This window comes from Cyprinus carpio, chromosome B12, assembly GCF_018340385.1.
Source record: "Cyprinus carpio isolate SPL01 chromosome B12, ASM1834038v1, whole genome shotgun sequence".
Taxonomy (NCBI): Eukaryota; Metazoa; Chordata; class Actinopteri; order Cypriniformes; family Cyprinidae; genus Cyprinus; species Cyprinus carpio.
Window position 1 is genome coordinate 14948685 of NC_056608.1, and position 24913 is coordinate 14973597.

Sequence of the window (24913 nt, forward strand, 5' to 3'; positions counted from 1 at the left end):
ATTAAATTAGACATTTTTGTAACATCTTTAATGCCTTTACTGTCACTTTTGAACAATTAAACGAGTGTTTTATAGATTCTGAATTTTTTTATTCATTTTTTAATTAAATGTTATGATGTTGTTTTTGTTTTATGTGTGGTTGCATATTTAAATTCATCCCTTTTAAAGCATCACAGTCACAAATTCAGACGGAGGTCTTTGGCTGTTGCATCATGTTTAGCTCTGTTTTTGGAGCATCCTGCCACAAGCTGTGCATTTTTAAGACAGCGTGTCAATTTAAAAATAGTCGAACTTTTAAAACATGCATACTGAGACACCTTCATTCTCTTCTATCTAGCTGTTTTTGAACGCAAGAACGTGTCTCATGTACACAGAACACTCCCTGAGAAACTTAGGTGAACCTAAAATGAGACTCAATATACAGAGCTTCCTTGATAACGATATGCCACAAAATGGCGGGCTCACCATCGTCCCATCTGCCATCAGCGTCGACGGTACCGTTAGGGTCATCATCCGGGGCCACACTGTCACAGTCCGCCCCATCCAGGAGACTCCCTTCCTCCTCCACGATGTGAAGCTTATCTTCATCATCTGAGTCTGACTGGCCCTCCAGCACATGACTGTAGTTACTCACTGCAGAGACACAGAGAAAACACAACACTTAAAGAGAATGCTAACATATGGAGCCGGCAAGTGCTTGCAAACCACAGAAGGCTTGATGAAACCCTTGAAATCTGGAAAGACGCTGCTGGTGAAAATGACTACAAGATAGATCCGGACAAGATTAAAAAGAGAGACTGCAGCTCAGATGAAACCAATTGTTGAAGCGGGAGAGATGACTGAAGAGATGTAGAGAGATGAAGTGTACTTCAGGGAATAATTCAATGAAATGCCAAATAGTAGTGGAGCAGTTCCTGCGTCTTTCAGTGAGCCAATGAAACAAGACAAAGAATCACTCAAGATTGAATCAATAAATCAGAACGGCTCGTGTTAAAACCATTTGTGGCCAAACGGTCCAGTGTGGACATAGTCCGACGGTGTAATCAGATCATGAAATGATGAACAAACTACTGTAATCATGAGATCACACACCGTACAGTACTTGAAACGTATCTTCTTATAGGTCTGTGATTTGCCTCTTTACTTTTTTGTCAAAAAGGAGGGACAGGTTGACCTCCATTTCAGCAACACAGGAAGGAGAGAGAGAGATTGAGCTTAAACACCATTGATTTTCTGTAACAGGCCAGACGGCCTTAATTAGTAATGTGTGTGTTTGCATGCTAGGCCAAGTGTGATTTGACATTCTATTAAAACAGCGGATGACAGAGTGGTAAGCTCACCTAACACGTTCTCATTCCTTAAAGGTAAGTGCTGGCAGGACAAGGCCTCTAATGGAGCAGGCATAAATCAAGCAGAGGTTGAATGTTTAGATTTATAAATTCAGCTAAAAGAGAGACCTTTTCAAACCCAGCGACAGCAAACATCCAGCACTTGTATACACCTTGAACTGAAGAGTTTATTGCCACTTGAGGAATCAGTATTATTTTAAAGGTACAGTTCACCCAAAAATGAGAATTCTGTAAACATTTAACCACCCTGTGCTGTTCTTACTTCTGCTAAACATATTTTTAAAAATGCTGTTATTCCTGTTATTTCTTTCATCCATACAATGAAAGTCAGTAGGGTTCAATGTTGTTTTGGACCCCTTTGACAAAAACAACAGAAAGATTCTTCAAAATATCTTCTTTTTTATTCCACAGAACAAGTTTGGATGAACACGGAGGTGAGTAAATGATCCAAGAGGGTGAACTATCCCTTTAATTGGTAAAAAACATTTTTTTCTAATAAAGATATTCACACATCACACAATGAATATGATGCTAGAGACTGGTAGTGATTATTATCGTAATATGAGTGAATCCTTGTTGGCTAATTTTTTTTGCGGGGAAAGGAATAGGTGTGCCGAAAAGCCTTCCTCTCCATCCTCCTCCTCTCTCTCCATTTCTCTCGCAGTTCTTGCTCTCCGTCATTCTTCTTTTCCACTCATCTAAGTACCTCTCTCTCCGGCCAAATCAATTTTCCTTTGAGAGGAGCAAAGTCAGCAGAGGGGCTGGCCGTAGAGACACACACACACACACACACACACACACACACACACACACACACACACACAGAGGGGCTGGCAGTAGAGAACACACACAATATCTCTTATGCTGGTCATATCTCTTCTTATGTGGTTATTTTGCATTTTTATGTTTTTGTGATTTTTTGTTTTTTGTTTTAAACTTTAACCAACTCTCTCTCTCTCTCTCTCTCTCTCGCTCACACACTCTCAATCTTCTTTTATTTCTCTGGCCTGTACTTTCATTCGCCACCTGTTCTGTGCATGTACAAACCTCTTAACCTCTTTCTTTCTCTCTATCTCATGGTCCATCTTTAGTTTTAAGGTCTATATATGTACCTGAAATAGAGTCTCAATGTGGCGGTGGTTGAAAAATGCTGCCTATAAAAAAATGGTAAAAAAAAAAATCACACAGTCATAAAGATAGACCCATCGCTCACTAGCCACAAGTTCTGTCAAACCTATCCGAGTGATGCACGGATCACTACAACAGTCAATTCGGTGTACTGTGAAGGAGATGCTACCAATCCCATCAGGCTGTTCAGCCAAGGGAAGCTAACGGTGTGGCTAGTCAGCAGAAGACAGAAGTAAAGGGACAGCGGAGAGTGTGTGAGCTCACTGTGAATGATCCATGACAAACAGCCACGAGCCTTGTTCCGCCGTTCCACATGAGAGATTTCATTACAGCCTTCAGGAGGTACACACAGGAAAAGTGACTAAATAAACGCTTTACCGAGAAAGGAATAGCTCACATTATGCTGGAGCTGTAAACTAAAACTGTGTAAAGGCACATGAAGAACAAACTGTACTACATAAAAACACCTAAAAGACAGCAGGAAACATTTAACATCTGTGCCTCAAAATAGAAAAGTCAGAGGTCAGTCTAAAAAACAAATGTAAATAAATAAATCAAAATAATGATTACTACTCATACTTTAAATATTTTTTAAAAATAATGAGATCGATTACAAATTTTTACTCTCTTGATAGCAATACTTTTTAGTAAAAGTAAGCAAAACAAATCTTTATATATTTTGTGAAATATTATTATTTTCTGCTTTACTTTGTAATGCTGCTTTGAAACATTACTTCTTGTGAAAAGCACTATACAAAAAATTTGCATCAATATGCTTTTAAACAGAAATTAAGCATTTCAGAAATTAAATAGAAAGAATATTTTAATGATTTGTTTTGGATTTAGTTTAATGACAATATAAAAGCCAATTTAATATAGGAAACAACTTGCTTTTTTCACACAGTATACACAACAGTTCAAAAGTTTGCAGTCTTTAGGAATTTTATTTAAGAAATACATATTAATACATTTATTTAGCAAAGATGCATTAAATTGATCAAAATTGACAGTTATAAAAAGAATCCTGAGAAATAATGTATCACAGTTTTTAACCAATAATAATAAAAACTTATTTGTAAATATCATGCTTCATAGATATACTGCTTGGATGTTTTTGATATTAAGAGTAATTTTTGATAATACTGGTATAGAGAAAGAACAGAAAATGACGGGGGAAAGGCATTCTGAACTAAGGCTCATTGTATTTTTAGCATGTGCGCTAACCACCAGGCCAATGCTCTACTATTACTCAGTTATATAAATGCATGCTAAATGTATTTCCTATCTCCTAAAATATCACATACACTTGCCCAAATACAAACACTGACATTCCACTGAAACATCCAATGATATTTTTGTGTGTTGTCGGCATGCACAGCACTATGAGTATGTCAAGTCAGCCTATGAAACCATTAGCCTAATGAGTCTACATTCCTACTGGTCAATCAGTTTTCCAGCTATGCCTCATGTATGGATTTTATAATCAACCCAGTTTAAGTGATATGTTGACTGGGCAAAAGCTGGCCTCCAATCTGCTGCTCTGTACCTGTATGATAAAGCCTGGATTCCCAGAACTCCAGGTGATTCTCCGAAAGTTCTATTTAAAGCAAACACAATCGAGACCCCCAGTGACATCTGTCAAGGCACACTGATAAATCCCTCTAAAAGCAATCCCTAAACAAGTACACATATACATTGTGACTCACCTGGGCAGAGCTCAACTGCTTGTTAGCGGTTCAGTACATCACATATAGACCCTTTAAATAATAAATTGAGCCTTTACCCATCTGAACTCCAGCTCAGATAAAAGACACATGAGACTCTGAGGCAGACAAGAGTTATTGATTTGTCATTTAGGAAGGTGAGCTGCAGGTTTCCCATGAGTCTTTGCCACTAAGAACATTCTCATCTGCTACTTGCCCTCTCAATCTCTATGTAGAGCTTATTCAAGCACAAGCACAATGTAATTTAGAGAAGTAGGACTTCTGTTACTGGATCAAAATCAACAACAACAAAAAAATGCTTCAAGTGAATTTAGGTGTCATAACATTATAATGTACAGTATTTGAAAATGGATATTCACAGTGTTATTAACTTATATGTATTCTTAAAGATTAACTTTAAGGAAGCATAAGATGAGTACAAAGGTAATTTAGATGTAAAAATACATGAAATGTGCACATGCATAATTAAATATACAATGTTAACAGATAAAATAAGATTAAATTTCATTTGAAAATTAGTGCTGTCAAAAGATTAAACGCGATTAATCGCATCCAAAATAAAAGATTTCTTTATATAATATATGAGTGTGTACTGTGTATATTTATTATGTATATATAAACACACACACATCCATGTATATATTTAAGAAATGTTATGTTTATATATTAAATATACTTGTGTGTATTTATATATACATAACACATAGACACACATAGACACAGTACACTCGCATATTATGTAAAGAAAAACTTTTATTCTGAATGCGATTAATCGCGATTAATTGTTTGACAGCACTATTTAAAATACATTCAAATTGAATAGACAAATTGGTAAGATTTTATATTGTTTGTGTTGTTTAATCATTAAGTTGTTATGATAATAACCAATACCCATTAAATAACACGTATGGTACTGATAAATTGTGCATTTCTACTAATGCATTGAAAACATGAATGTATTAAAAACATAAATCTTCTGACCTTTGCATAGTTTGCAATTTTAAGAAGACACACAGAATTAGCCAGTAAGAATCAAATGTGCTAAGAGGACAAACTGTGTGTTAAATCTTTCAGGAGTGTCTCTTCTGGAACACTCTCTGCAGAACATATTAATCATTGTGGCCTGTGGTGTAAGAAAATAATCGCTGGGGCACACTGATACCTCACTCAGGATTCTGTTCATAGGATTTATCACCAATGAAGGGAACTTGAGGGGGGCACAAGAGCAGTAAATTACAGCATGCTTTCCTCTTCAGCATCACGTTTACCTCGCAGAGTCCTGAGGTCTGCATTGCTGGTCTTTATTTCACCTTTGTATGGAAAGTAACTGGTTGTATACCTGTAAGTCTGTCTGAATCAACATATGACAACACGAGGTGGGTGATCTCCACAAAAAAACCTTAATGGCCTGTAATTGGGTTTCCATTGCAAACACAGTTTTCTTTAGGGCTTAGGTACGCGTTTTCTTCCAAAGCTATCTTTGCGGCAAGAGAACTGGTGTTTGTTTTAGAAGGAGGTTATGGTAAGAATGGATAGTTGGGTTTTTCGTTCGTTTGTTCGAGTGCTTCGTTCACTGCTGCAACCCTGGTGAGAGAAGCTATGCGTGGAATGTCCAATCATAACACTCTCCCTGAGTGGCTCGACCATAACGACAGATTGCTGTGTCGGCTTTTTTTTTTAACCTTCATTACAACAGGCACATACTGCACTGTTGCTTTTCAGCTGCAAAGACTAATTAGTGGTGCTTGCTAAGGAAACCACTGCTGTTACTGTTGCTCATACTAGTGTCAGATTTGGTGACTACTGTTATTTGAGCAAACCTCTAAGATAAGTATTAAAATTTCAGAAGTCAGAAGTCAGGAAGAGCTTTATTGCCAAGTATTTGTTTTAGTGTCCCAAGCTTCCAGTACACAGAGACAAGAACACAGAGATAATAAAAAATAAGATGAGAATAAAAATACACAAATGTATATATAAATGAAAAAAAAGAGAGAGAGAAAGAAACTGAAAAATAAAGTAATGCATAACTCGTCTCTCACTATTTGTAACATGGACTTGAATGATTCCTCAGATCATACATCTTTATGAGGAAAGGTGTGCTGTTAAAAAGATATGAAAAAAAAAAGAAATGAAGATCTTTAATTGATGAAGTTTTTGTTTGTTTTTTCTGCACTGTCAGTGACATATGTGATAATGTCAGCTCCCACATCGTTAAAACAACAATTACAATATTATTGAAGATGCTAAATATCGCACACCCCTAGATTTGACACAATTTTTGTCTGGAGAATTAATAGCAACACTTAGAAACCTCAGTGCAACTCACTAAAACTACCCTTAAAACTTAAGCAACATCATAGCAGCACCTTTGCATCCACTCAGAACTCCTTAAAAACCACAAAGCGAAAATCTAATCAGCCCACGCATAAGCCATTTTGTACAAGTACCGATGGAGAGGATGATGGGAAATAAAACCTGAGGAGAGAATTGATCCTGATGGATGTTCCTGTCAATAACTGTCAAGTTTGTAACTGTAGCATCTCTAATAATTATAAAACTCATAGCTGGATTTGTGACAGTTTGAAGTATAACACACAGAAGCAGCGTTGGAGGAATGAAGACACACCCTATGCTAGAACTGAGCTATATATAAACCAAAGCTTCAATACACACAAACACACACTTCTGCTCTTATCTTGAAACTAGAGGTGCTCGAAAACTGAAAAATAACAACGCAGAACTGGAAAAATTAAGTAAAGCCTTCTGGACCATGCATGCTCTGACTAAATGGCAATCCTTTATTATGCACAAACTTCTTTTTTCACTGGCAAACACACACGCAGTGCTTCAAACCACATCCCCACCCAGCATTCTTTTCTATCACACACTAACCACAACAAGACAGAGCCATCACATCAAACAAAAGCCTGTCACCGCACACATCTCTGGGCGTCTGGGGAGTGTGTGAACCCACTCCTGAGAAAGAATCGGGTTCCACATGCGGCCTGTATCATTATGTTTCTGTTTTCAGAGGCTGGGCTTCGCGCTGCACCCTCTGCTCTGGGCTGTAGGGGGCAACCTGTTCCCAAGGAGATGTCAGTGAGGCAACATAGAGCCAAATGAAACACAGCATGGCCCAGTTTGCAAAGCATTTAGCATTCAAGTGACATTCCTGATGTCAGAGATGAAAAGAGATGGGAAGACTAAAGATGCACTGATATTAAAATTCTGGCCGATATCAATAAGACAATAATTGATGTCACAGCCTGATAAAAAAATAAAATAAAAAAATCACAATTTATAAGTACAAAAATCACTATGACCTGTATATTTGTCCATAAAAAAAAATAAATCAACTACTTAATTTAGGCATCCTTGCTTGGCAACATAATGGAAAAAATAGTTTGTTTTGAATTCTGAACTGAATGACAAATGTCATATGGGATGTTGGAAATACAATTGAAAAGAATATATATATATATATTTTTTTTTACATGAAGTACCCCCTGAGATTTTAAGTTATTATTTCAATAATTTAGTGACACATTTGCATGTTCACATAAAAAGATAAAATATTACATATATTTGAAAAGTGTTTTATTTTGACATTGTAACTGGACTTTAAAATTGACAAAAACCTCTAATAATAATAATAATAATAATGTGTGTTGTGAAATTTTGTTATATATTATTGTTATTATTTGCTCATTTGTATTATTTATTTTGTTATTATAATTATATATTGTGTTTATATATTACATTATATAGTTTATATATTATTTTATAATTATTATTATTGTTGCTGTTGTTGTTTTAATAGTAATTCTAAAAACAAAGACAAATATTACTGTAAATAACTGTATTGTAAAATAAAGAACAAATGTTTGAAAAGTAACGATACTAATTTTTATTTTTTAAATTCTTCACTTTCAAGCATTTAAACCCTCAAGCTTTTAACATTTCTGTTAAAGTACAAAAGTAAAAGACAGGAAAAGTACTAAAAAAAAAACAATGAAACAGGAGTCTAAATGTAAATGTCCAGTACTGTCTGTTACAAATAATAACCAATATGGTGTGTCCCTATGGAAAACTTAAGCAAATAAAGTCAGTTGCTGCAAAAAAAGCTCAACATATCCGAAAACATGTGCGCAGCTAAAGCTGCAGCCCTGACGTGCTAAATTACAGCTTTACTAAAAGTACATAATATTCACGCTCCTACATCTCATTCGCCTTGCTCTCCCACTTCCTGCCTTCTGGGAGTCAGCACACAAACTAGTGTCATAGATGGCGGTGGCGCCACTTGCCCTGCTAAGAGCGTCACTTCACAAGTGCATCATTATCCAACCAATGCTAAGAAGCTAATTAGTCGCAGCAGGCTGTCTCCTCTATTCACTGAAGAAGAGCACGTCAACCACAAAGACACTGCCAATGTACACTTAGCTTGACTACAGGTTGGTGATAAAAAAGTGATGTGCTAAGAGAAAGAATGCATAGTGAGGAATAGCTGTGTGTGTGTGTGTGTGTGTGTGTGTGTGTGTGTGTGTGTGTGTGTGTGTGTGTGTGTGTGTGTGTGTGTGTGTGTGTGAGCAAAGGTGACTTTAAGAACTTACATCTGACCATGCATGATGTGTGTCTGGCCTTCACATGAGACTATGTGAGTGTATTTTGAGCTAATCTTGCTCAGTGCAACTGGGTTCTTCTAAATAAGGTCAGAGAGCGTGGTCATACCTGCACTATGATAATAAAGCATGCTGCCTCAGTTAGTCAGCGCTTATTTAAGTGTGTTTTGGTTTGAGGTGAGACTGACCCCGTTCACAGAAATAATGCTCTTTCATTTACGTGCCGATTGGCTAAAGACTAATTTAAGAGTCTGAGAGTAAGTTAAACCAGCAAGTTTGTTTTTCATGGCAGTGCATTACCTGTTAGTGGAAATATGGGCGGTATGCTGAGGCACTCATTCATTATCAGAGCCTGTTCTGTATCTGCGCGGTGCTAGACTTTGTGTCTGTTCATGTGTGTTTGTGCTTCACCGTTCTGTAGATATAAAGAGGAAACATCTGCCGTGCCTGCTGGGTAGTCAGTCAGTCCTGTACCTGCAGATATGGTTCACTAACCCGAACCTTTCTTCATACAGTTTCACTACCTTCTCTTTCTCTCTCTCCTCCCACTCGTCCTTCCAGCAGCTCTGCCTCACTCTGTCCTCACACTCGTCTTCATAAGCAGATCAGACAGGTTCAGTGCCGCCCATGGTCAGCACGCTGGATTTAGACGCTAACATAACACACTTTGTTTAGGGTGGGAAAGTCCCGTCGTCAAGGTAACTCTACCAAAATTAACACTGACAATGAAGAAAGCACTAAACTGTTGTATGAGAACACACAGACGTAACCACACACCTGCGTCAACAGGAAATGGGGATTTCTCTCCCTCCCAAGACTGCAACAGTTGAAATATATGACATATATGGACACTCTCTTGGACACGCATATATATATATATATATATATATATATATATATATATATATATATATATATATATAGTGTGTGTATATATATATATATATATTGTATATAAATACATTCAATAAATTAGAATGTTGAGGAAAAATTCATTTATTTCAGTAATTCAACTCAAATTGTGAAACTTGTGTATTTAATAAATTCAGTGCACACAGACTGAAGTAGTTTTAGTCTTTGGCTCTTTTAATTGTGATGAAAAAACCCACCAATTCACTATCTCAACAAATTAGAATATGGTGACATGCCAATCAGCTAATCAACTCAAAACAACTGCTAAGGTTTCCTGAGCCTTCAAAATGTTCTCTCAGTTTGGTTCACTAGGCTACACAATCATGGGGAAGACTGCTGATCCGACAGTTGTCCAGAAGACAATCATTGACACCCTTCACAAGGAGGGTAAGCCTCAAACATTCATTGCCAAAGAAGCTGGCTGTTCACAGAGTGCTGTATCCAAGCATGTAAACAGAAAGTTGAGTGGAAGGAAAAAGTGTTGAAGAAAAAGATGCATAACCAACCGAGAGAACCGCAGCCTTATGAGGATTGTCAAGCAAAATTGATTCAAGAATTTGAGTGAACTTCACAAGGAATGGACTGAGGCTGGGGTCAAGGCATCAAGAGACACCACACACAGACGTGTCAAGGAATTTGGCTACAGTTGTCATATTCCTCTTGTAAAGCCACTCCAGAACCACAGACAACGTCAGAGGCATCTTACCTGGGCTAAGGAGAAGAAGAACTGGACTGTTGTCCAGTGGTCCAAAGTCCTCTTTTCAGATGAGAGCAAGTTTTGTATTTCATTTGGAAACCAAGGTCCTAGAGTCTGGAGGAAGGGTGGAGAAGCTCATAGCCCAAGTTGCTTGAAGTCCAGTGTTAAGTTTTCACAGTCTGTGATGATTTGTGGTGCAATGTCATCTGCTGGTGTTGGTCCATTGTGTTTTTTGAAAACCAAAGTCACTGCACTCGTTTACCAAGACATTTTGGAGCACTTCCTGCTTCCTTCTGCTGTACAGACCAGCTTTTTGAAGATGCTGATTTTATTCTCCAGCAGGATTTGGCTGCTGACAATGCCAAAAGAACCAAAAGTTGGTTAAATGACCATGGTGTTGGTGTGCTTGACTGGCCAGCAAACTCACCAGACCTGAACCCCATAGAGAATCTATGGGGTTTTGTCAAGAGGAAAATGAGAAACAAGAGACCAAAAAAATGCAGATGAGCTGAAGGCCACTGTCAAAGAAACCTGGGTTTGCATACCACTTCAGCAGTGCCACAAACTGATCACCTCCATGCCACGCCGAATTGAGGCAGTAATTAAAGCAAGAGGAGCCCCTACCAAGTATTGAGTACATTTACAGTAAATTAACATACTTTCTAGAAGGCCAACAATTCACTAAAAATGATTTTTTTTTATTGGTCTTATGAAGTATTCTAATTTGTTAAGATTGGTGAATTGGTGGGTTTTTGTTAAGTGTGAGCCAAAATCATCACAATTAAAAGAACCAAAGACTAAAACTACTTCAGTCTGTGTGCACTGCATTTCACAATTTGAGTTGAATTACTGAAATAAATTAACTTCTCCACGACATTCTAATTTATTGAGATGCACCTGTGTATATATATATATATATATATATATATATATATATTTGAGAATATATATATATATATATTCTTTCGGTCATCAGTTTTTCTGCATTTACTGTGCTATTTTGAGGGAAATTGTGCGTGATTCTGTGGAATGGATTTAAATGGTAAAATATGATTTAAATTGAAAAATAATTTTAAATACTACTATTAAATTCTTATTGGTAGCAGAAAATATAATCAAATTCATTTAAATTAAGGAGCATGCAAGAGGCAGATGATATGTACTGTATAATGTTGTGAATGACAGGTGTTCAGATTCTGTGGAAACTTTCTGTGGAGTTCAGCAGCCACCGATTCTAAAAACTAAACTAAACTAAACTAAAATCTTTCATTTGTCATCTCTATAGATTTAAGTATTGACGCCGTGGATGGTAAGATTCACCGATATGCATAAAATGTAATGATGCAATTTAAAAAAGTGTGCATCGTATACACGTTGGCATTTGTATCGTGATGCATCGTTTCTAACATATTTGTATTGGTAAAAAACAATTTAATCATATATGATTATTAGTAGATGCACTATACTTTTATTATTTAGAAAGTGACTAATAATTTGTGACCAATATTTTATATCTAGATAGATTTCTCCTCTCTAGACTGTTTCTCAGGCGCATTCTCTCTTCACTGCTGCTACGTGAATACGACATACAACAACACTACAGAGACAGAGGTGTTAGGAGTCAGAAGCCACTGTCTGAACCAAAGAAATAAAAGCAGGCTATCTGTACAATATTGAATTGCATAGCATCATATTTTTCCCATTGCATCGTATTGCATTGAATTGCATTGTGTTGAATCGAATCAAAATTGGATTGCACTGCATCATGATGGGGTGAATCCTATCGCATTGCATCGGTAGATGCTTCATATGTATCCTTAATGTACCTTATCGTTGGCTATGCATCAAAATGCGTATTGCATCGGCCTCAGTTACATCCCTAGTCTTGACTGTGCTTGGAGTTGCCAAGATACCAAACATCTTCAACCAAATGCAATAAGTTTCAATATAAACTCAAACAATTCTCAACCAGTACATACAAAATAAAATTATCTGAGTCACATCATTTTACAAATTTTTTACTTTTATTTATCTTGAATTTTATAAAGCCGGTGAGACTAAGTTGATACTTCAATGAAGCATAACTACAAACACTATTAATTCTCCTGAGCCATAAAAGAGCAACCTCTGAGCTATAAAATATTCCTCTGGTGCAAGCTTCCCTGTTTGGTGGTTTTTACAGATATGTAATAGTGTCTGCTCACTCTCTTGGACACAAGCACTGTCCAAAAGTTTTAATCTATGAAATGATCAATAAAAGAACAAGAGAATGAGCCAGTGGTGTCTAGACAAGACATCGAACAGCCTGTCTGACTGACCAACTCAAGCAAACCACTGAACAGCACACTCTGATACACTTACTTATGCACAAATCCAAACCAACACACACAGTGACTCAGATATGATTAGTCATTTTAAGAGCATCTGAGTACATTTGTCAGTGTGTGTGTGTGTGTGTGTGTACGCATGGCATTTCCCAAACAGTTCAAGTGAGTCAGACAAAGAGGACAGAATATTTTGTTATGATTAAGAACATCATGTTAAAATAGTCTTATAAAAGAGATTCTGATTATGGAATTTGGAAAGAATTTTTTGTTATTATTAAGAAGATGATGTTAAAATAGTCTTATAAAAGAGATTCTGGTGGATGGTGTTTTTCTCTCACTGTTTCTCTTTCTAATGCAGCACATCCAGACTGAAAACACCTTAAACCGGATTAAACCAGTCTGTGGTCCAGACCGACAGGAGGCCCACTCACAGTCTCAGCTGTTGGACTGTGGGAACAGGTGAAGTGTTCAGCAAGGATGTGACTATTCTTGTTAACGGGGCACTGGAGATGGGGGAGGGAGACACAGATAAGCCGCCCCTCTCTTTCCGACCTAAAATAGTCAAAATAACAGCATTTGATCTGTGAGAGATTGGGCTGTGAGTATATGCAGTGGTACAAAAAAACTGTTAATGACTTGAAAAGACACAGAATCGCTGTCAAAGTCCATATTCAAAGTCTATATTCTGGAAGGAGTGTTCGCCCGAGGCAGATCCTGTCACACATGGTCAGAGAGAGGAAGACTGAGAGAGAGGGGGCTGCTCAGACTCTTGTATTTAAAGGTCAGGTCTCATAAAGCAGATCATTCAGACAGCCTGACACTTACAGAGGTGAAGAGATGCCACAGGCATACACACACTCGCATACACACACATTCAAAGACTCGCACTGGAGGCAGAGGGATGAGTCAACAAAACAACCCCAGAAACTCTCCCACGTCACGCAGAAACAGCACAGATCTGCAAATTTCACTCTCTGTTTGCTTCACAGCCCCTTGAAACTCGCTCTCTGGTGAATGTAAAGACAGAAATAATTTACACCAGTCGTCGACAGATACAGGTTTTTCATATCAAACTAAAATAAACATAATATGTTAAATGAGCACAAATGAGACTTACAGAAAATCTTTGAAATGAAATCGGCATATGTATTCAAAATTATATATATGAAAAAAAATGCAAACAGAATTTATCGGCTGTCAAGGCCCAATTGTGGACACAATTATTGGCAGACCCTAGTGAAAAATAAATATACTAAAATGTTAAATTTCATGCTAAGTATACTACAAATACATTTACATATTTATGTACTTAATACAAATACCCTGCATTTGTACTTTTGGTATACTAAACTGGTATATTTAAAGTCTGCTAAATTGGAACAACTAATTTTGCACTAAATTTTGTACACTTCACTTGTGCAGAAGTAGTGCTGAAGTCCAAATAAAGATACAGGCTACTGAAGTATATTTGATTGTGCTAAAGTGAAACTATTGGAAGTATACTTCAGGTACACTTTAAATATCTTGCATTTAAAGACTGTTATCATTCAAAGATCATACAATGATCATCATTAGTGACATTAAAACACATTTTAGGCTTAATATTAAGAAATGTGCATTGTGCACAAGTGGTACTCCAAATAAAGTTAAATTATAATTCTTATATCAGTAAGTCTCAAGCATTATGTCAGTAAATATGTTCATAAATTTGAAATAACTGTATTTTAAATATATCAGTTTTTTACTAGCGGATGCTAATAATATGAAAATTTTCAAATAAACGATTGGTTAATCTGCATTGAGCTTTGCTGTCTTTATCATTAACAGTCCAAATCAGATCTTAAAGACAAATCTCAATTTGCATAGTAGTACAAAGTACAAAAAATATGTAGAATATAAATATGTAGCAATAAATTACAACAGTATTGCGACATGTTAAAACATAAAATGACAAAAAATAAAATTGCATAAGCACCAAATCAGCATATCAGAATGCTATCTGAAGGATCACGTGACTCTTAAGACTGGAGTAATGACTGCGGAAAATAAGCTTTGCTATTACAGGAAAAAATATATTTACATTTACATTTAGTCATTTTGCAGACGCTTTTATCCAAAGCGACTTACAACTGGGGAACACATAAAGCGATTCTTCTTAAAGAGGCAAGAAGACACAGGAAGTGCTCGTAATACCAAGTTTCAGGCATTTGTTCAAATAAGTACAAGCTAGAAAAGGAAGGAATAAATAAAGAGAAAGACTAAGTTTTGTTTTTTTAGGACGAAGTCAAGTAGCGTCGAAAGAGCTGTCGGGATGTTAGGGATTCTGCGTTCCAGATAGGGGTGGGAAGATCATTTCACCGTCCAGGAATGGTGAACGAGAATGATCTGGAAAGTGATTTTGAGCCTCTCTGGTAAGGTACCATGAGGACTTCTGGAGGGGATGTAGATTTGTAGTTGTGAGTGGAAGTAGGTGGGTGCTGAGCCTGTTCTCTATGCAAGCAGTGTCTTGAACTTGATTCGAGCTGCAACCGGTAGCCAGTACAAGAAGATAAAGAGAGGTGTAACATGGGCTATTTTGAGCTTGCTGAAGACTAGTCGTGCTGCTGCATTCTGAATCATTTGTAGAGGTTTGACTGTACTTGATGGAAGTCCAGCCAGAAGAGCATTACAGTAGTCCAGCCTAGAAATGACAAGGTCCTGGACAAGAAGTAGAAAGGGCCTGATCTTTCTGATGTTGTGCAATGCAAACCTGCAAGATCGAGCAGTCTTTGCAATGTGGTCTTTGAAGGTCAGCTGGTCATCAAAGATGGTGACAGTGAATATCATGGATAGTGAAATCATGTTGTAGAGTTAGAGTGGCAGGGGAGACAAGAAGCTCAGTCTTTGCCAGGTTGAGCTGTAGGTGATCTTTAAATGAAATGACGTGTTAAAATACATTAAAACAGAAAACAGTTATTTTAAGTCATAATAATATTTCACAATATTACTGTTTTAACTGTATTTTAAATCAAATAAATTCAACCCATGTGAGAACTACTTTCAAAACATAATTTTTTATCTTACAACACCAAACTTTTTAATGGTAATGTAGAGCATTTTCACTCTCTAACAAACAAAACCTCCATTCCAAATGTAATCTCCAAGATTCTTCAAACTATTGTCTGCCTGAGCCCCAGAAGGGTATCTTGTTCCTGGGCAGTGAGGTGGGGTTGAGCCCCCCGTCTCTTGGAGCTCACTGATCCATCCATTGCTGCTCCATTACACACTACTAAACGGGCAGGACAGCAATCACTTACACAATTACAGGCAGCCGAGATATATCTAACCTAACCAGCCATGAGAGAGTGTAAATGTCTGTGCGCTGAGAGGCACAGGGAGAAGAGAAAAAAGGGATTGGATGTTGGTGTAGTCACTAATTACAAGAAGTGACAAGGATCAGTTGTCCTGTTTTTACTTTGATCACCAATCACAAGATTTTAACGGCCTTCCTACAGACACACACTCAGCACTATTTACAGTCAACATGAAACAACATCCTCAACCTGTTTTATTTAACTAATGTTACATACTGTACTGTATTTCCAAGTGAAACGTAATATTCAACAAGAAAAAATTTAATGCATGTGTGGCTTTTAAACATCGGCTATTGCTTGGATTGCAAAAAGTGGGCGTTACATGCCAGAATGAAGTCAGGTGGTTTGGAACAGGAGCAATAAAAGATTACAAATACAAGCATTTCTCTTGGGAATAGCTTGGACCCATGAATGTTGCATAATAAGTACAGGAATATGTATAAAGGGGGTATTTTACGATAAAATAGATAAAACAACTGTCCTGGCAGATAGATGATGTCACCAGGGACAGACATATTGACATACTGAAGCTTCTCTTTGTCTGTGACTTGTGTATGCGTGTGTGTCAGAGAGAAAGAGAAAGATGTACACGGACAGAAATCAATGTGCACACTGACAAATCGCTCAATGTAAAACAACACAGAGCTCTAATTTCCTCTCACCTTTACTAATGGGATCTCTGACCTAGACAAGTGCACACACAACAAATTCATTATTTGCTTGTATAATACGACACTGATCTTAAATGTTGTCCTATAACATCATAAGAGCATTCGAGAGGAGCATTTGTATTGAACTACCCACACTGACCTAATTCTATTAGTCAGTGTGACCCTGAACACAACCCTTCCTGTGATAGTTCTCAACACACACAAACACATGCACGCGGGACACTTTTAAAAGATAGACCAGGTGAACATTTGTGCGCGTTTGTCCTTTAAACTTTGTGGATCCTTTGACAATTCAGGAAACTCACATATGCAGCTTTTAATAAACACAATGGGAGGGTGTGACGCAATGCTGTGTGGAGAAGAGTGTGTGTGTGTGTGTGTGTGTGTGTGTGTGTGTGTGTGTGTGTGTGTGTGTGTGTGTTTAGTGACTGATAGATGGTTTGTCCCTGATTCCCCCTTAAGTGCAAAGGGGAAAAAGCAAAAGAAATGAGAGGAAAGAGAGGATTGAACGCTTTGAAGCAGACCCAAAGGCAGTTTTGGTTGTGTTGGCACACTTTAGGAACTAAACAAACAGAAACATCTGTAAACTCTTTTTTGTCCAGTTTTCTGTTATACAACAGTTAGTTCCGGTCCTGTAATCTGATTGGCTGAGCGGTGTTCCTAAAGTGATGATATTTAGTTTAACAACACTGTGACATTTCCCTATTTGCAGCATTTGTCAGTGACACAAATCTGTTAATTTTGTTTAAACTTCATTCTGAATTATTTGATTGGCAGAGCATTGGAAAGAACTTCACATACTGTTTCTAAAAGTGATAGCAAATTTAGTGTAAAGACGCAATGCCACATTAAAGCCATATTAAATTATGCCTGCTCAGACTCATCTCAGCCACTTAGTATCAAAGCATAAAACTGTAATTACTGTGTAAATGCATTCATGCCACCTCTGAGCAGCATTAAACTGTCTATGTAAAGACACCTAGAGCACATTCCAGTTCCACTTCTGGGCCACCTATGCAGAGTAAATTTGGCATAAGATGTTAGCTACATTATAATCAATGTTTGATTGTTAAATTATTATGAGGATTTTAAAGAAACTAATGTTAATACTAAAACATACCAACACATCATCACTGTTCTTAGGTAAAGTTGTAAATCTTATTAACATCTTTGTTAAAATTCTTAAAGGAACATTGTTAAAATAGTCCATGTGATGTCATTACGATGTTCTTACTACTTTTCTGGGCCTTGAACATGTCAGTTGTGTTGCTGTCTATGCAGGGTCAGAAAGCTCTTGGATTTCATCAAAAATATCTTAATTTGTGTTCCGAAGATGAACAAAGGTCTTAAGAGTTTGGAACAACATGAGGGTGAGTACATTCATTTTGGGGTGAACTATCACTTTAATTAAAAGTTCTAAACATGGAATTTTACAAAAACTCACTAAACCTTTGTGACATCATCAGCTACCTCTACACATCACAGATATATCATGATGTCACAGAATGCTTTTCTCTGTGAAACGTATGGTAGTGGAATAAAAAAAAACCCAAGAGACATTTTTTAAATGTGAATTTCTTAAAACATCACATTATGATTATTGTGTCATACACGAGATGCTATAAAAGGTGCAAGATGCGGTCAAACACTTACTTCCACTGCATGTTTATAAAGAAAAACAATGAAAAAGCAGCACAATGCAATGCAAAAATGAAATGCAATCTGTGAACTTACTTAGTTCGTAAATATTCTGAAATAAAATACAGAGGTGATTTAATATTGTGATTAAGACATCAAGAACAAAGCCACAATGGATCCATTCTGGTGTTATGAAAACTGCCACAAAAATTACTTGTGAGCAGCTCAGAGTTAAATCTGAAAAACGAGAGTTATCATCTCGTAATTACAGTAATTCCAACTAGAGGTGAACGCAGCAAAAATCCATAAACATTGTCTAAAACCAGAGTCAGAAACACGAGTAACAAAGCATGAGTCCTCCGTAAGCACTCAGAACATCATCAATAAAGAGTTCAAAGGGACGCACCATTTGCTTTTTAATTATTTGATGAAATGAAAAGGAAACAGGAAGTGTGTGTACATGCAGATGAGTGGCGAGGTGTTGTGGACATGTTATTTGTCAGGAATGTGAAACACGCTCTCACACTCATTGGGCTAATGGCATTTGATTTTTGTAGCTAGGCAACACTCCCATGCGTGACATTTACCTGCCAGACCAAATAAGCAAATACAAAAAATTCACATATACACATTAACACATGCAGATCAGACACAAAAGCGAGAGGAAATACAGAATGGTCTTTGTTCATTCAGACATTCTTGATCTGCATGAAGGCCTTCATCATCATCGGAGTAGCAAAGAGACCACAATTTACAAAAATACACAGATCATCTGCTGATCTTTATCACACGCCTCCTCACACACACCCACACACCACATAAACAACAACAGTGGTCAAATAGGCTAATTGCGCTCTCAAATGATCACATTTGTTAATGCTTTTACTCTCTAAAACACACACACAATTAGTATGGAATAATAATACCAAAAACACCGGAGCTCTAAACATCCTCTTAATCCGTGAGAAACAAACAGCACATTAGATAAACAACAGAGATTAGAGATTACAATCATCTGATTGCCGTCACACACACACACGCACACACACACTCACCTGTGGGTTTGCAGCAACAATCAGACACAGACTGTGAGTGTAATAATTATTAGACTAAGACATGATCTCTGGACTATAGGCCGGCATTATAAGCATGTGCTCTAAACCATGATGTGTGTGTGAGAGAGCTTTACAACAAGGCTTAAATGCTCTACTGCACAAGGCTTGGGGAAAAGCTGCCCCTCCTGGAACCCACTTTTAACCCCTAATTCTCTCTGTAGACACAAAGTGTGCATAATCAACCCAGGCATTCATTTAACACAGTATTTCGCTGTGATTTTCTCAAACATATATACACAGTGGCCCTAAAAACATCTACACAGGAGCGATAAAACATGAGATTTAAGATAAATTATAAACTAACTGTATCCTTTTATTATTGGTTGGACAAAATGCTGCACATTTCTTTGTGAAATTGAAATATAATTATAATAATATACTAATATAGCACTTTTATTATTTTATTATTGCTCTTTTGTTGGTTTTGATTGCTTCTTTTGTCCTTATCTGTCAGTGTTGCACATTTCTTTGTGAAATTGAAATTTCAAGGTTTTGTGGTCCAGGGTCATATATATATATATATATATATATATATATATATATACACACACACAGACACACACACACACACACACACACACACACACACACCAGTTTTAACAAATCAAAACCTAAGAAAAACTATAAATGTATAAGACATTGTTCCTCACTAATGGATCATATTGGATCATATACTGTATTAGCAACATCGTTATTCTTTCAGCACCTGAGTGAACTGAAACTCAAAATCATTTAAAAATGCTGAAAAAGCACCTTTCATTGTAATGGAATGAAAGTCATAGTTTCTCGGCATAAAAAATATTTTGTTGCCACTGTACAGACTCAAACATGTATCCATGTATCCAAATACAAAAACAGAAGTTTAGACATACTGAAAAAAATGCTCTGGACAGAATCAACTCGACAGGTGTGTGCTCTTGTATGTGTGTTATTTATTCATTCAGTTGAATTTGTTCCCCATGAGTCTCCACCGGCCAGGTCCACGTCACACAAGAACTGTTGCTTTGACGTTATTTCCTGTGCTGTTTCACAGTCCTTCCTCCTTCCTTTTTCTATCTTTAACAACATCTTTTCCTTATTTAAAAAGAAATCAAACGGAAACTTAACAAATGGAAGTCATCAGAACCCACATTAGAGCGCTATGTGTGTGTAAACCAGGTGTGCTCCAGACCTCTCCTCAATCCTCCCTGCGTCTGGGTCTCATCCTCCTCTTATATCCCCAGACAGCTTTATTAAGTCAGCCTAGAATCCATGATAAAGAAAAACTGTGACGTCTCTAAGCTTGTAGGAATATCTGGTGCTAATAGATGATTTATAATGAGTCAGTACTGTAAAATCCCCAGACTTCTAATTATGACTTTGTCTGGACAGCATAAGTGTGTTTTCAGAGACATTCTGTGGCATCATAAGAAGTTTCTTTGATTTGACTGTAACTGAACGGTAATGAACACGGTTAGTCTTTCTGAGATAATTTCCCATGACATGGTGACAAGAAAGTGACATTTTTTCCTAAACGAAAAGATTGAAAGGGATGTTTCACTAAGGGAAAAAAAGTACATAGTGTTTGTACTGAAGGGCATGTCCTCCAGGTCTAAGAAGAAGAAAAAGAGAAAGAGAAGTGAAAAAAGTAAAGAGCTTGTTGACATTGGGCCCATATTTAACCGCCTACACACCAGGCTGAGCTTTGATGTAGCAGGAGAAATTAAAAAAGGGTGGAACAGAGAAATGAAAGAGAGAGAAAGAAAGGAGCAAGAAAAAGAACAGAGACAAGGAACGAAAAAAAAACACCAAAGTCATCAACGTCTCAGTTTCAAAGTGAGAGAGAGAGTGAGAGAAAGAGGTCAGGCTACAATATTAGCGGTTGAGCATCTCTTGCAAGAAGATATCTGAGCGTGATTAGGCGTTTAGCATTGTGAGATTACTAGTGGTGTTTGCTAAGCATCACTATTACTAGCGTGCATTCAACTTAGGGGTTCATTCAAATCAACAAAAATTAATAAACAGCTTGAATATTCGATTTCTACAAGTGGGTGGGAATTAAATGGCCCTTCCTGCTGATTGGTCAGCCGAAGATCAAACCATGCTGTCATTAGTTCTTCCGCAGTATTACGCAGCAGAATAATAGTCCTCTGCAGCTGCAGTTGTATACATTTATTGCAACTACATTTCTTTTTTTTTTTTATCAAACAAACAGACAAATGAATAGCTCGACACAACTCATACCAGGGCAGAGTCTAGACAGGGCTTTCTTCTGTGTAGATATAAATTCTATTCTTTGCATCAGCTGGGCATGGCAGGCTATGATATAGAGTATATTGTTTACCCATTATACCCTTTTGTTTGATTAATAAATTAATTCATTAATTTCAAAATAAATATTTGTTTGATTAGTGTATTGAAGCCTATTTTTTATTTCTCTCCTTTGTGTATAATGTTCCTGCAAGAACTGTCATTCTGACTGACAACCAGAGAACAACAGATATTAAATAGCCTACTGTTAGAGTTTTATAATGTAGTCTTGTGTTTTATTACCAGGCCACGACAGGGAAGTCATGGCCTAATGGTTAGAGAGTTTGACTCCTAACCCTAAGGTTGTGGTTTCGAGTCTCGGGCCAGCAATACCAGGACTAAGATGCCCTTGAGCAAGGCACCGAACCCCCAACTGCTCCCCGGGCGCCGCAGCATAAATGGCTGCCCACTGCTCCGGGTGTGTGTTCACGGTGTGTGTTTGTGTGTGTTCACTGCTGTGTGTGTGCACTTTGGATGGGTTAAATGCAGAGCACGAATTCTGAGTATGGGTCACCATACTTGGCTGTAAGTCACGTCACTAAATTAAAATTGATTATATTTGATATCTCAAACGGATATGCACTTGTGCGCGGCGTGAGCTGCTGCGCACTGGCACAAATGACTGCAACACAAGATTTTCATAATAACTTGCCATTTCGGTTTGTTTCTCACCAAACCCTCATTATACCTTCAGAATGCTTGGAATATATGCCACGAAATGCATAGGATTATTTTACGACAGATATGCATCCGCTTCAAAAAAATAAACAAAACCTAAAGTCACCATTCTCTGCCATTAAATTGGCAAGTGTGAGCAGGACATTTTTTGTGTTATTAAGTAATAAGCCTTTAGAACAAGATTAAGGTTAGTGGTCACTCTAATTCACACAGTTCCAATAAATTGTGATGGGTTAAATAAACTCAATAAGCAGACAGACGTGACTGCAGTCAAGTGCAGACCAGTATTGAAGTGCACAAGAAATATGCAGCAGTCATATTTAAAGCAGTTTATATACAGAGTTTAAATTAATATTGAGTACTGATTGATTTTTTTCACTTGGATTTTTTCCTCATCGAGGGGAAATAACTTAATACTCTGTCATTTATAGTTGTATGGTAAAATGTATATTTTATTTGTGTAACGTTACGTTCAAAATAACTACAAAATGTCATGCCTTTAAAAAAATAAAGAGAACAACAGAATGCTCTGCTTTAGTCTCCTTGAGCATCTTTCTGCCGCATGCCACAAACATGAACCACAGTGAATACTTGTCTTTTAAAAGACTTTATTTAGATTATTTGACTTTAAATGCATCATATAAGTCACTTTGGAATAAATCACAGTAGGCCTATGTATCATGATAAAAAAGTTAAAGACATTTATAATATGTTATCCTTTTTTTTAAGCAAATGCTTTTCTTTTGAACCCTGCCTTTTCTAGAACCATGAAAAAAAAAATCACAAAAAAAAAAACATTCAGCATCACAACTGTTTTTAACCTTTATAATAAAAGTTTATTGAACATTAAATAATTTTATTAGAGTAATTTGTGAAGAACCATGATTGATTATTTATTTATTATATATAATTTTTATTGTAATGTTTCACAACAGTAATGTTTTTATCATATTTATGATAAAATAAATGCAGCCTTGATAAGCATAAGAGACTTCTTACCGACCCCCAACTTTTTAACAGTAGTTTAAGTGTCTCACATTTTTGAGAGAAAGGTGCTATTTTAATGTGTAAAATCACATTATCTGTTTACTTGAGGCAAATTCTTTGGTTTGAAAACTTGCATGAAATGTTGTTTCAACCAATGAACACACATCACTATTCTGAGTCCAAGACATAAGAGAACAGAGAATCCAATGTCTGACTTTATTAAGCCTAGCTTTCCTTAACACCATCCCTCTTACACACACAGTTCATACTATCCACATCCTCTCTTCTCGTGACACTGCCACAATGGCTGAATTCCCACCAGCCCTTATCTGAGGTAATGTACTTCCTGGGTCATGACCTTGGCAGGAACAACCTCAACTTCCTGGTGAACTCGCGACGAACCGATACGCTTTTTCTTTTGAGTTTTCCATGACGTGATGTTCCCCAGCTGTTCAAAAGAGTGGCGCACTTTCACTCCCCAAACATTCTCACGCTTCATTACTAAATGGCAGCTTAAATTTAAGAAAGATTAATCTGGAAATGGTCCACGCTCTCATTAAATCTGATAGCTAAGCATTTTAAGAAACTTTAGACCTAATTTGAGTATTTCAAAGGTTCCATCAGATTATTTTGCAATAATTTAGAAATTTAGGATTGAGTCATTCAAGGTTGATATGTTACCCTCCACATGACACAAACTCTCTTAAGGGCTGTTCACACTTGTGCAGCTGAAAGTCATTCATTTTTAATGAGAGTTGGAGGTTCGAGGTGACATGAGTGGCAGGAAGGATGCAACAAAGTTGAGCAGAGTTTAACTTTATGCAAATATGGTGGGAGTTCAGACAATGAAGCTTGCAATCTCCCAGCTGGTACATTTAGATACATTTAAAATTAAACTCTACTATCGCTGACTTGGCAACATCCAGCATCTCTTTACACACAAACACACCAGCTACTTTCGATAATAGCAGTTTATTTTGCTCATGTGTTTACATTCCACTGTGTCTCAGTCCTCTGAGACATCAGAAGAGGAGACAGATGATGCACTATTACAACACACACATGCTCAGTGAGGTTACATAAATGCACATGACATTCAGACTTAAAGGATGTTGCTACCATAGACTGTATAAAAACATGGACGTAGTGTCCGTCACGTCACCCATAGATTTCTGAAGAGCGTTTTTGAAGCTCAAAGTGGGCGGAACTGGCCGTCGCCATCTTGGCAGCATCACCGTGCTTCACTCCTGGATAATCAAAAATGGGCAAAAAGGCGGGAGCTGGTTGCTGAAACCACTCCCACCTAGCTCGACGGCGTTGACAGCAGTGGCAATCCAAGTGTCACTCAAATGGCCATGCCCTTAATTATGCAGAACTTTAATTTAAACGGATGAGTTATGAAAAAATTCACCCCATCACAGTTGTC

The 24913-nt window shown here is 37.1% G+C and overlaps 1 protein-coding gene across 3 annotated transcripts in view; it reads right to left on the reverse strand.

The window, feature by feature from the left end:
• Nucleotides 1-24913, reverse strand: part of zeb1b (zinc finger E-box binding homeobox 1b) — a 64061-nt gene that overhangs the window by 16396 nt on the left and 22752 nt on the right. For 2 of the 3 annotated variants that reach the window (XM_042735565.1, XM_042735566.1), the window contains exon 2: nucleotides 466-633. In XM_042735565.1, coding sequence (XP_042591499.1) covers nucleotides 466-633 — 168 coding nt within the window. Of the gene's footprint in view, nucleotides 1-465; nucleotides 634-19473; nucleotides 19836-24913 lie in introns of those variants that run through there. The other variant, XM_042735567.1, reaches the window with a different exon arrangement.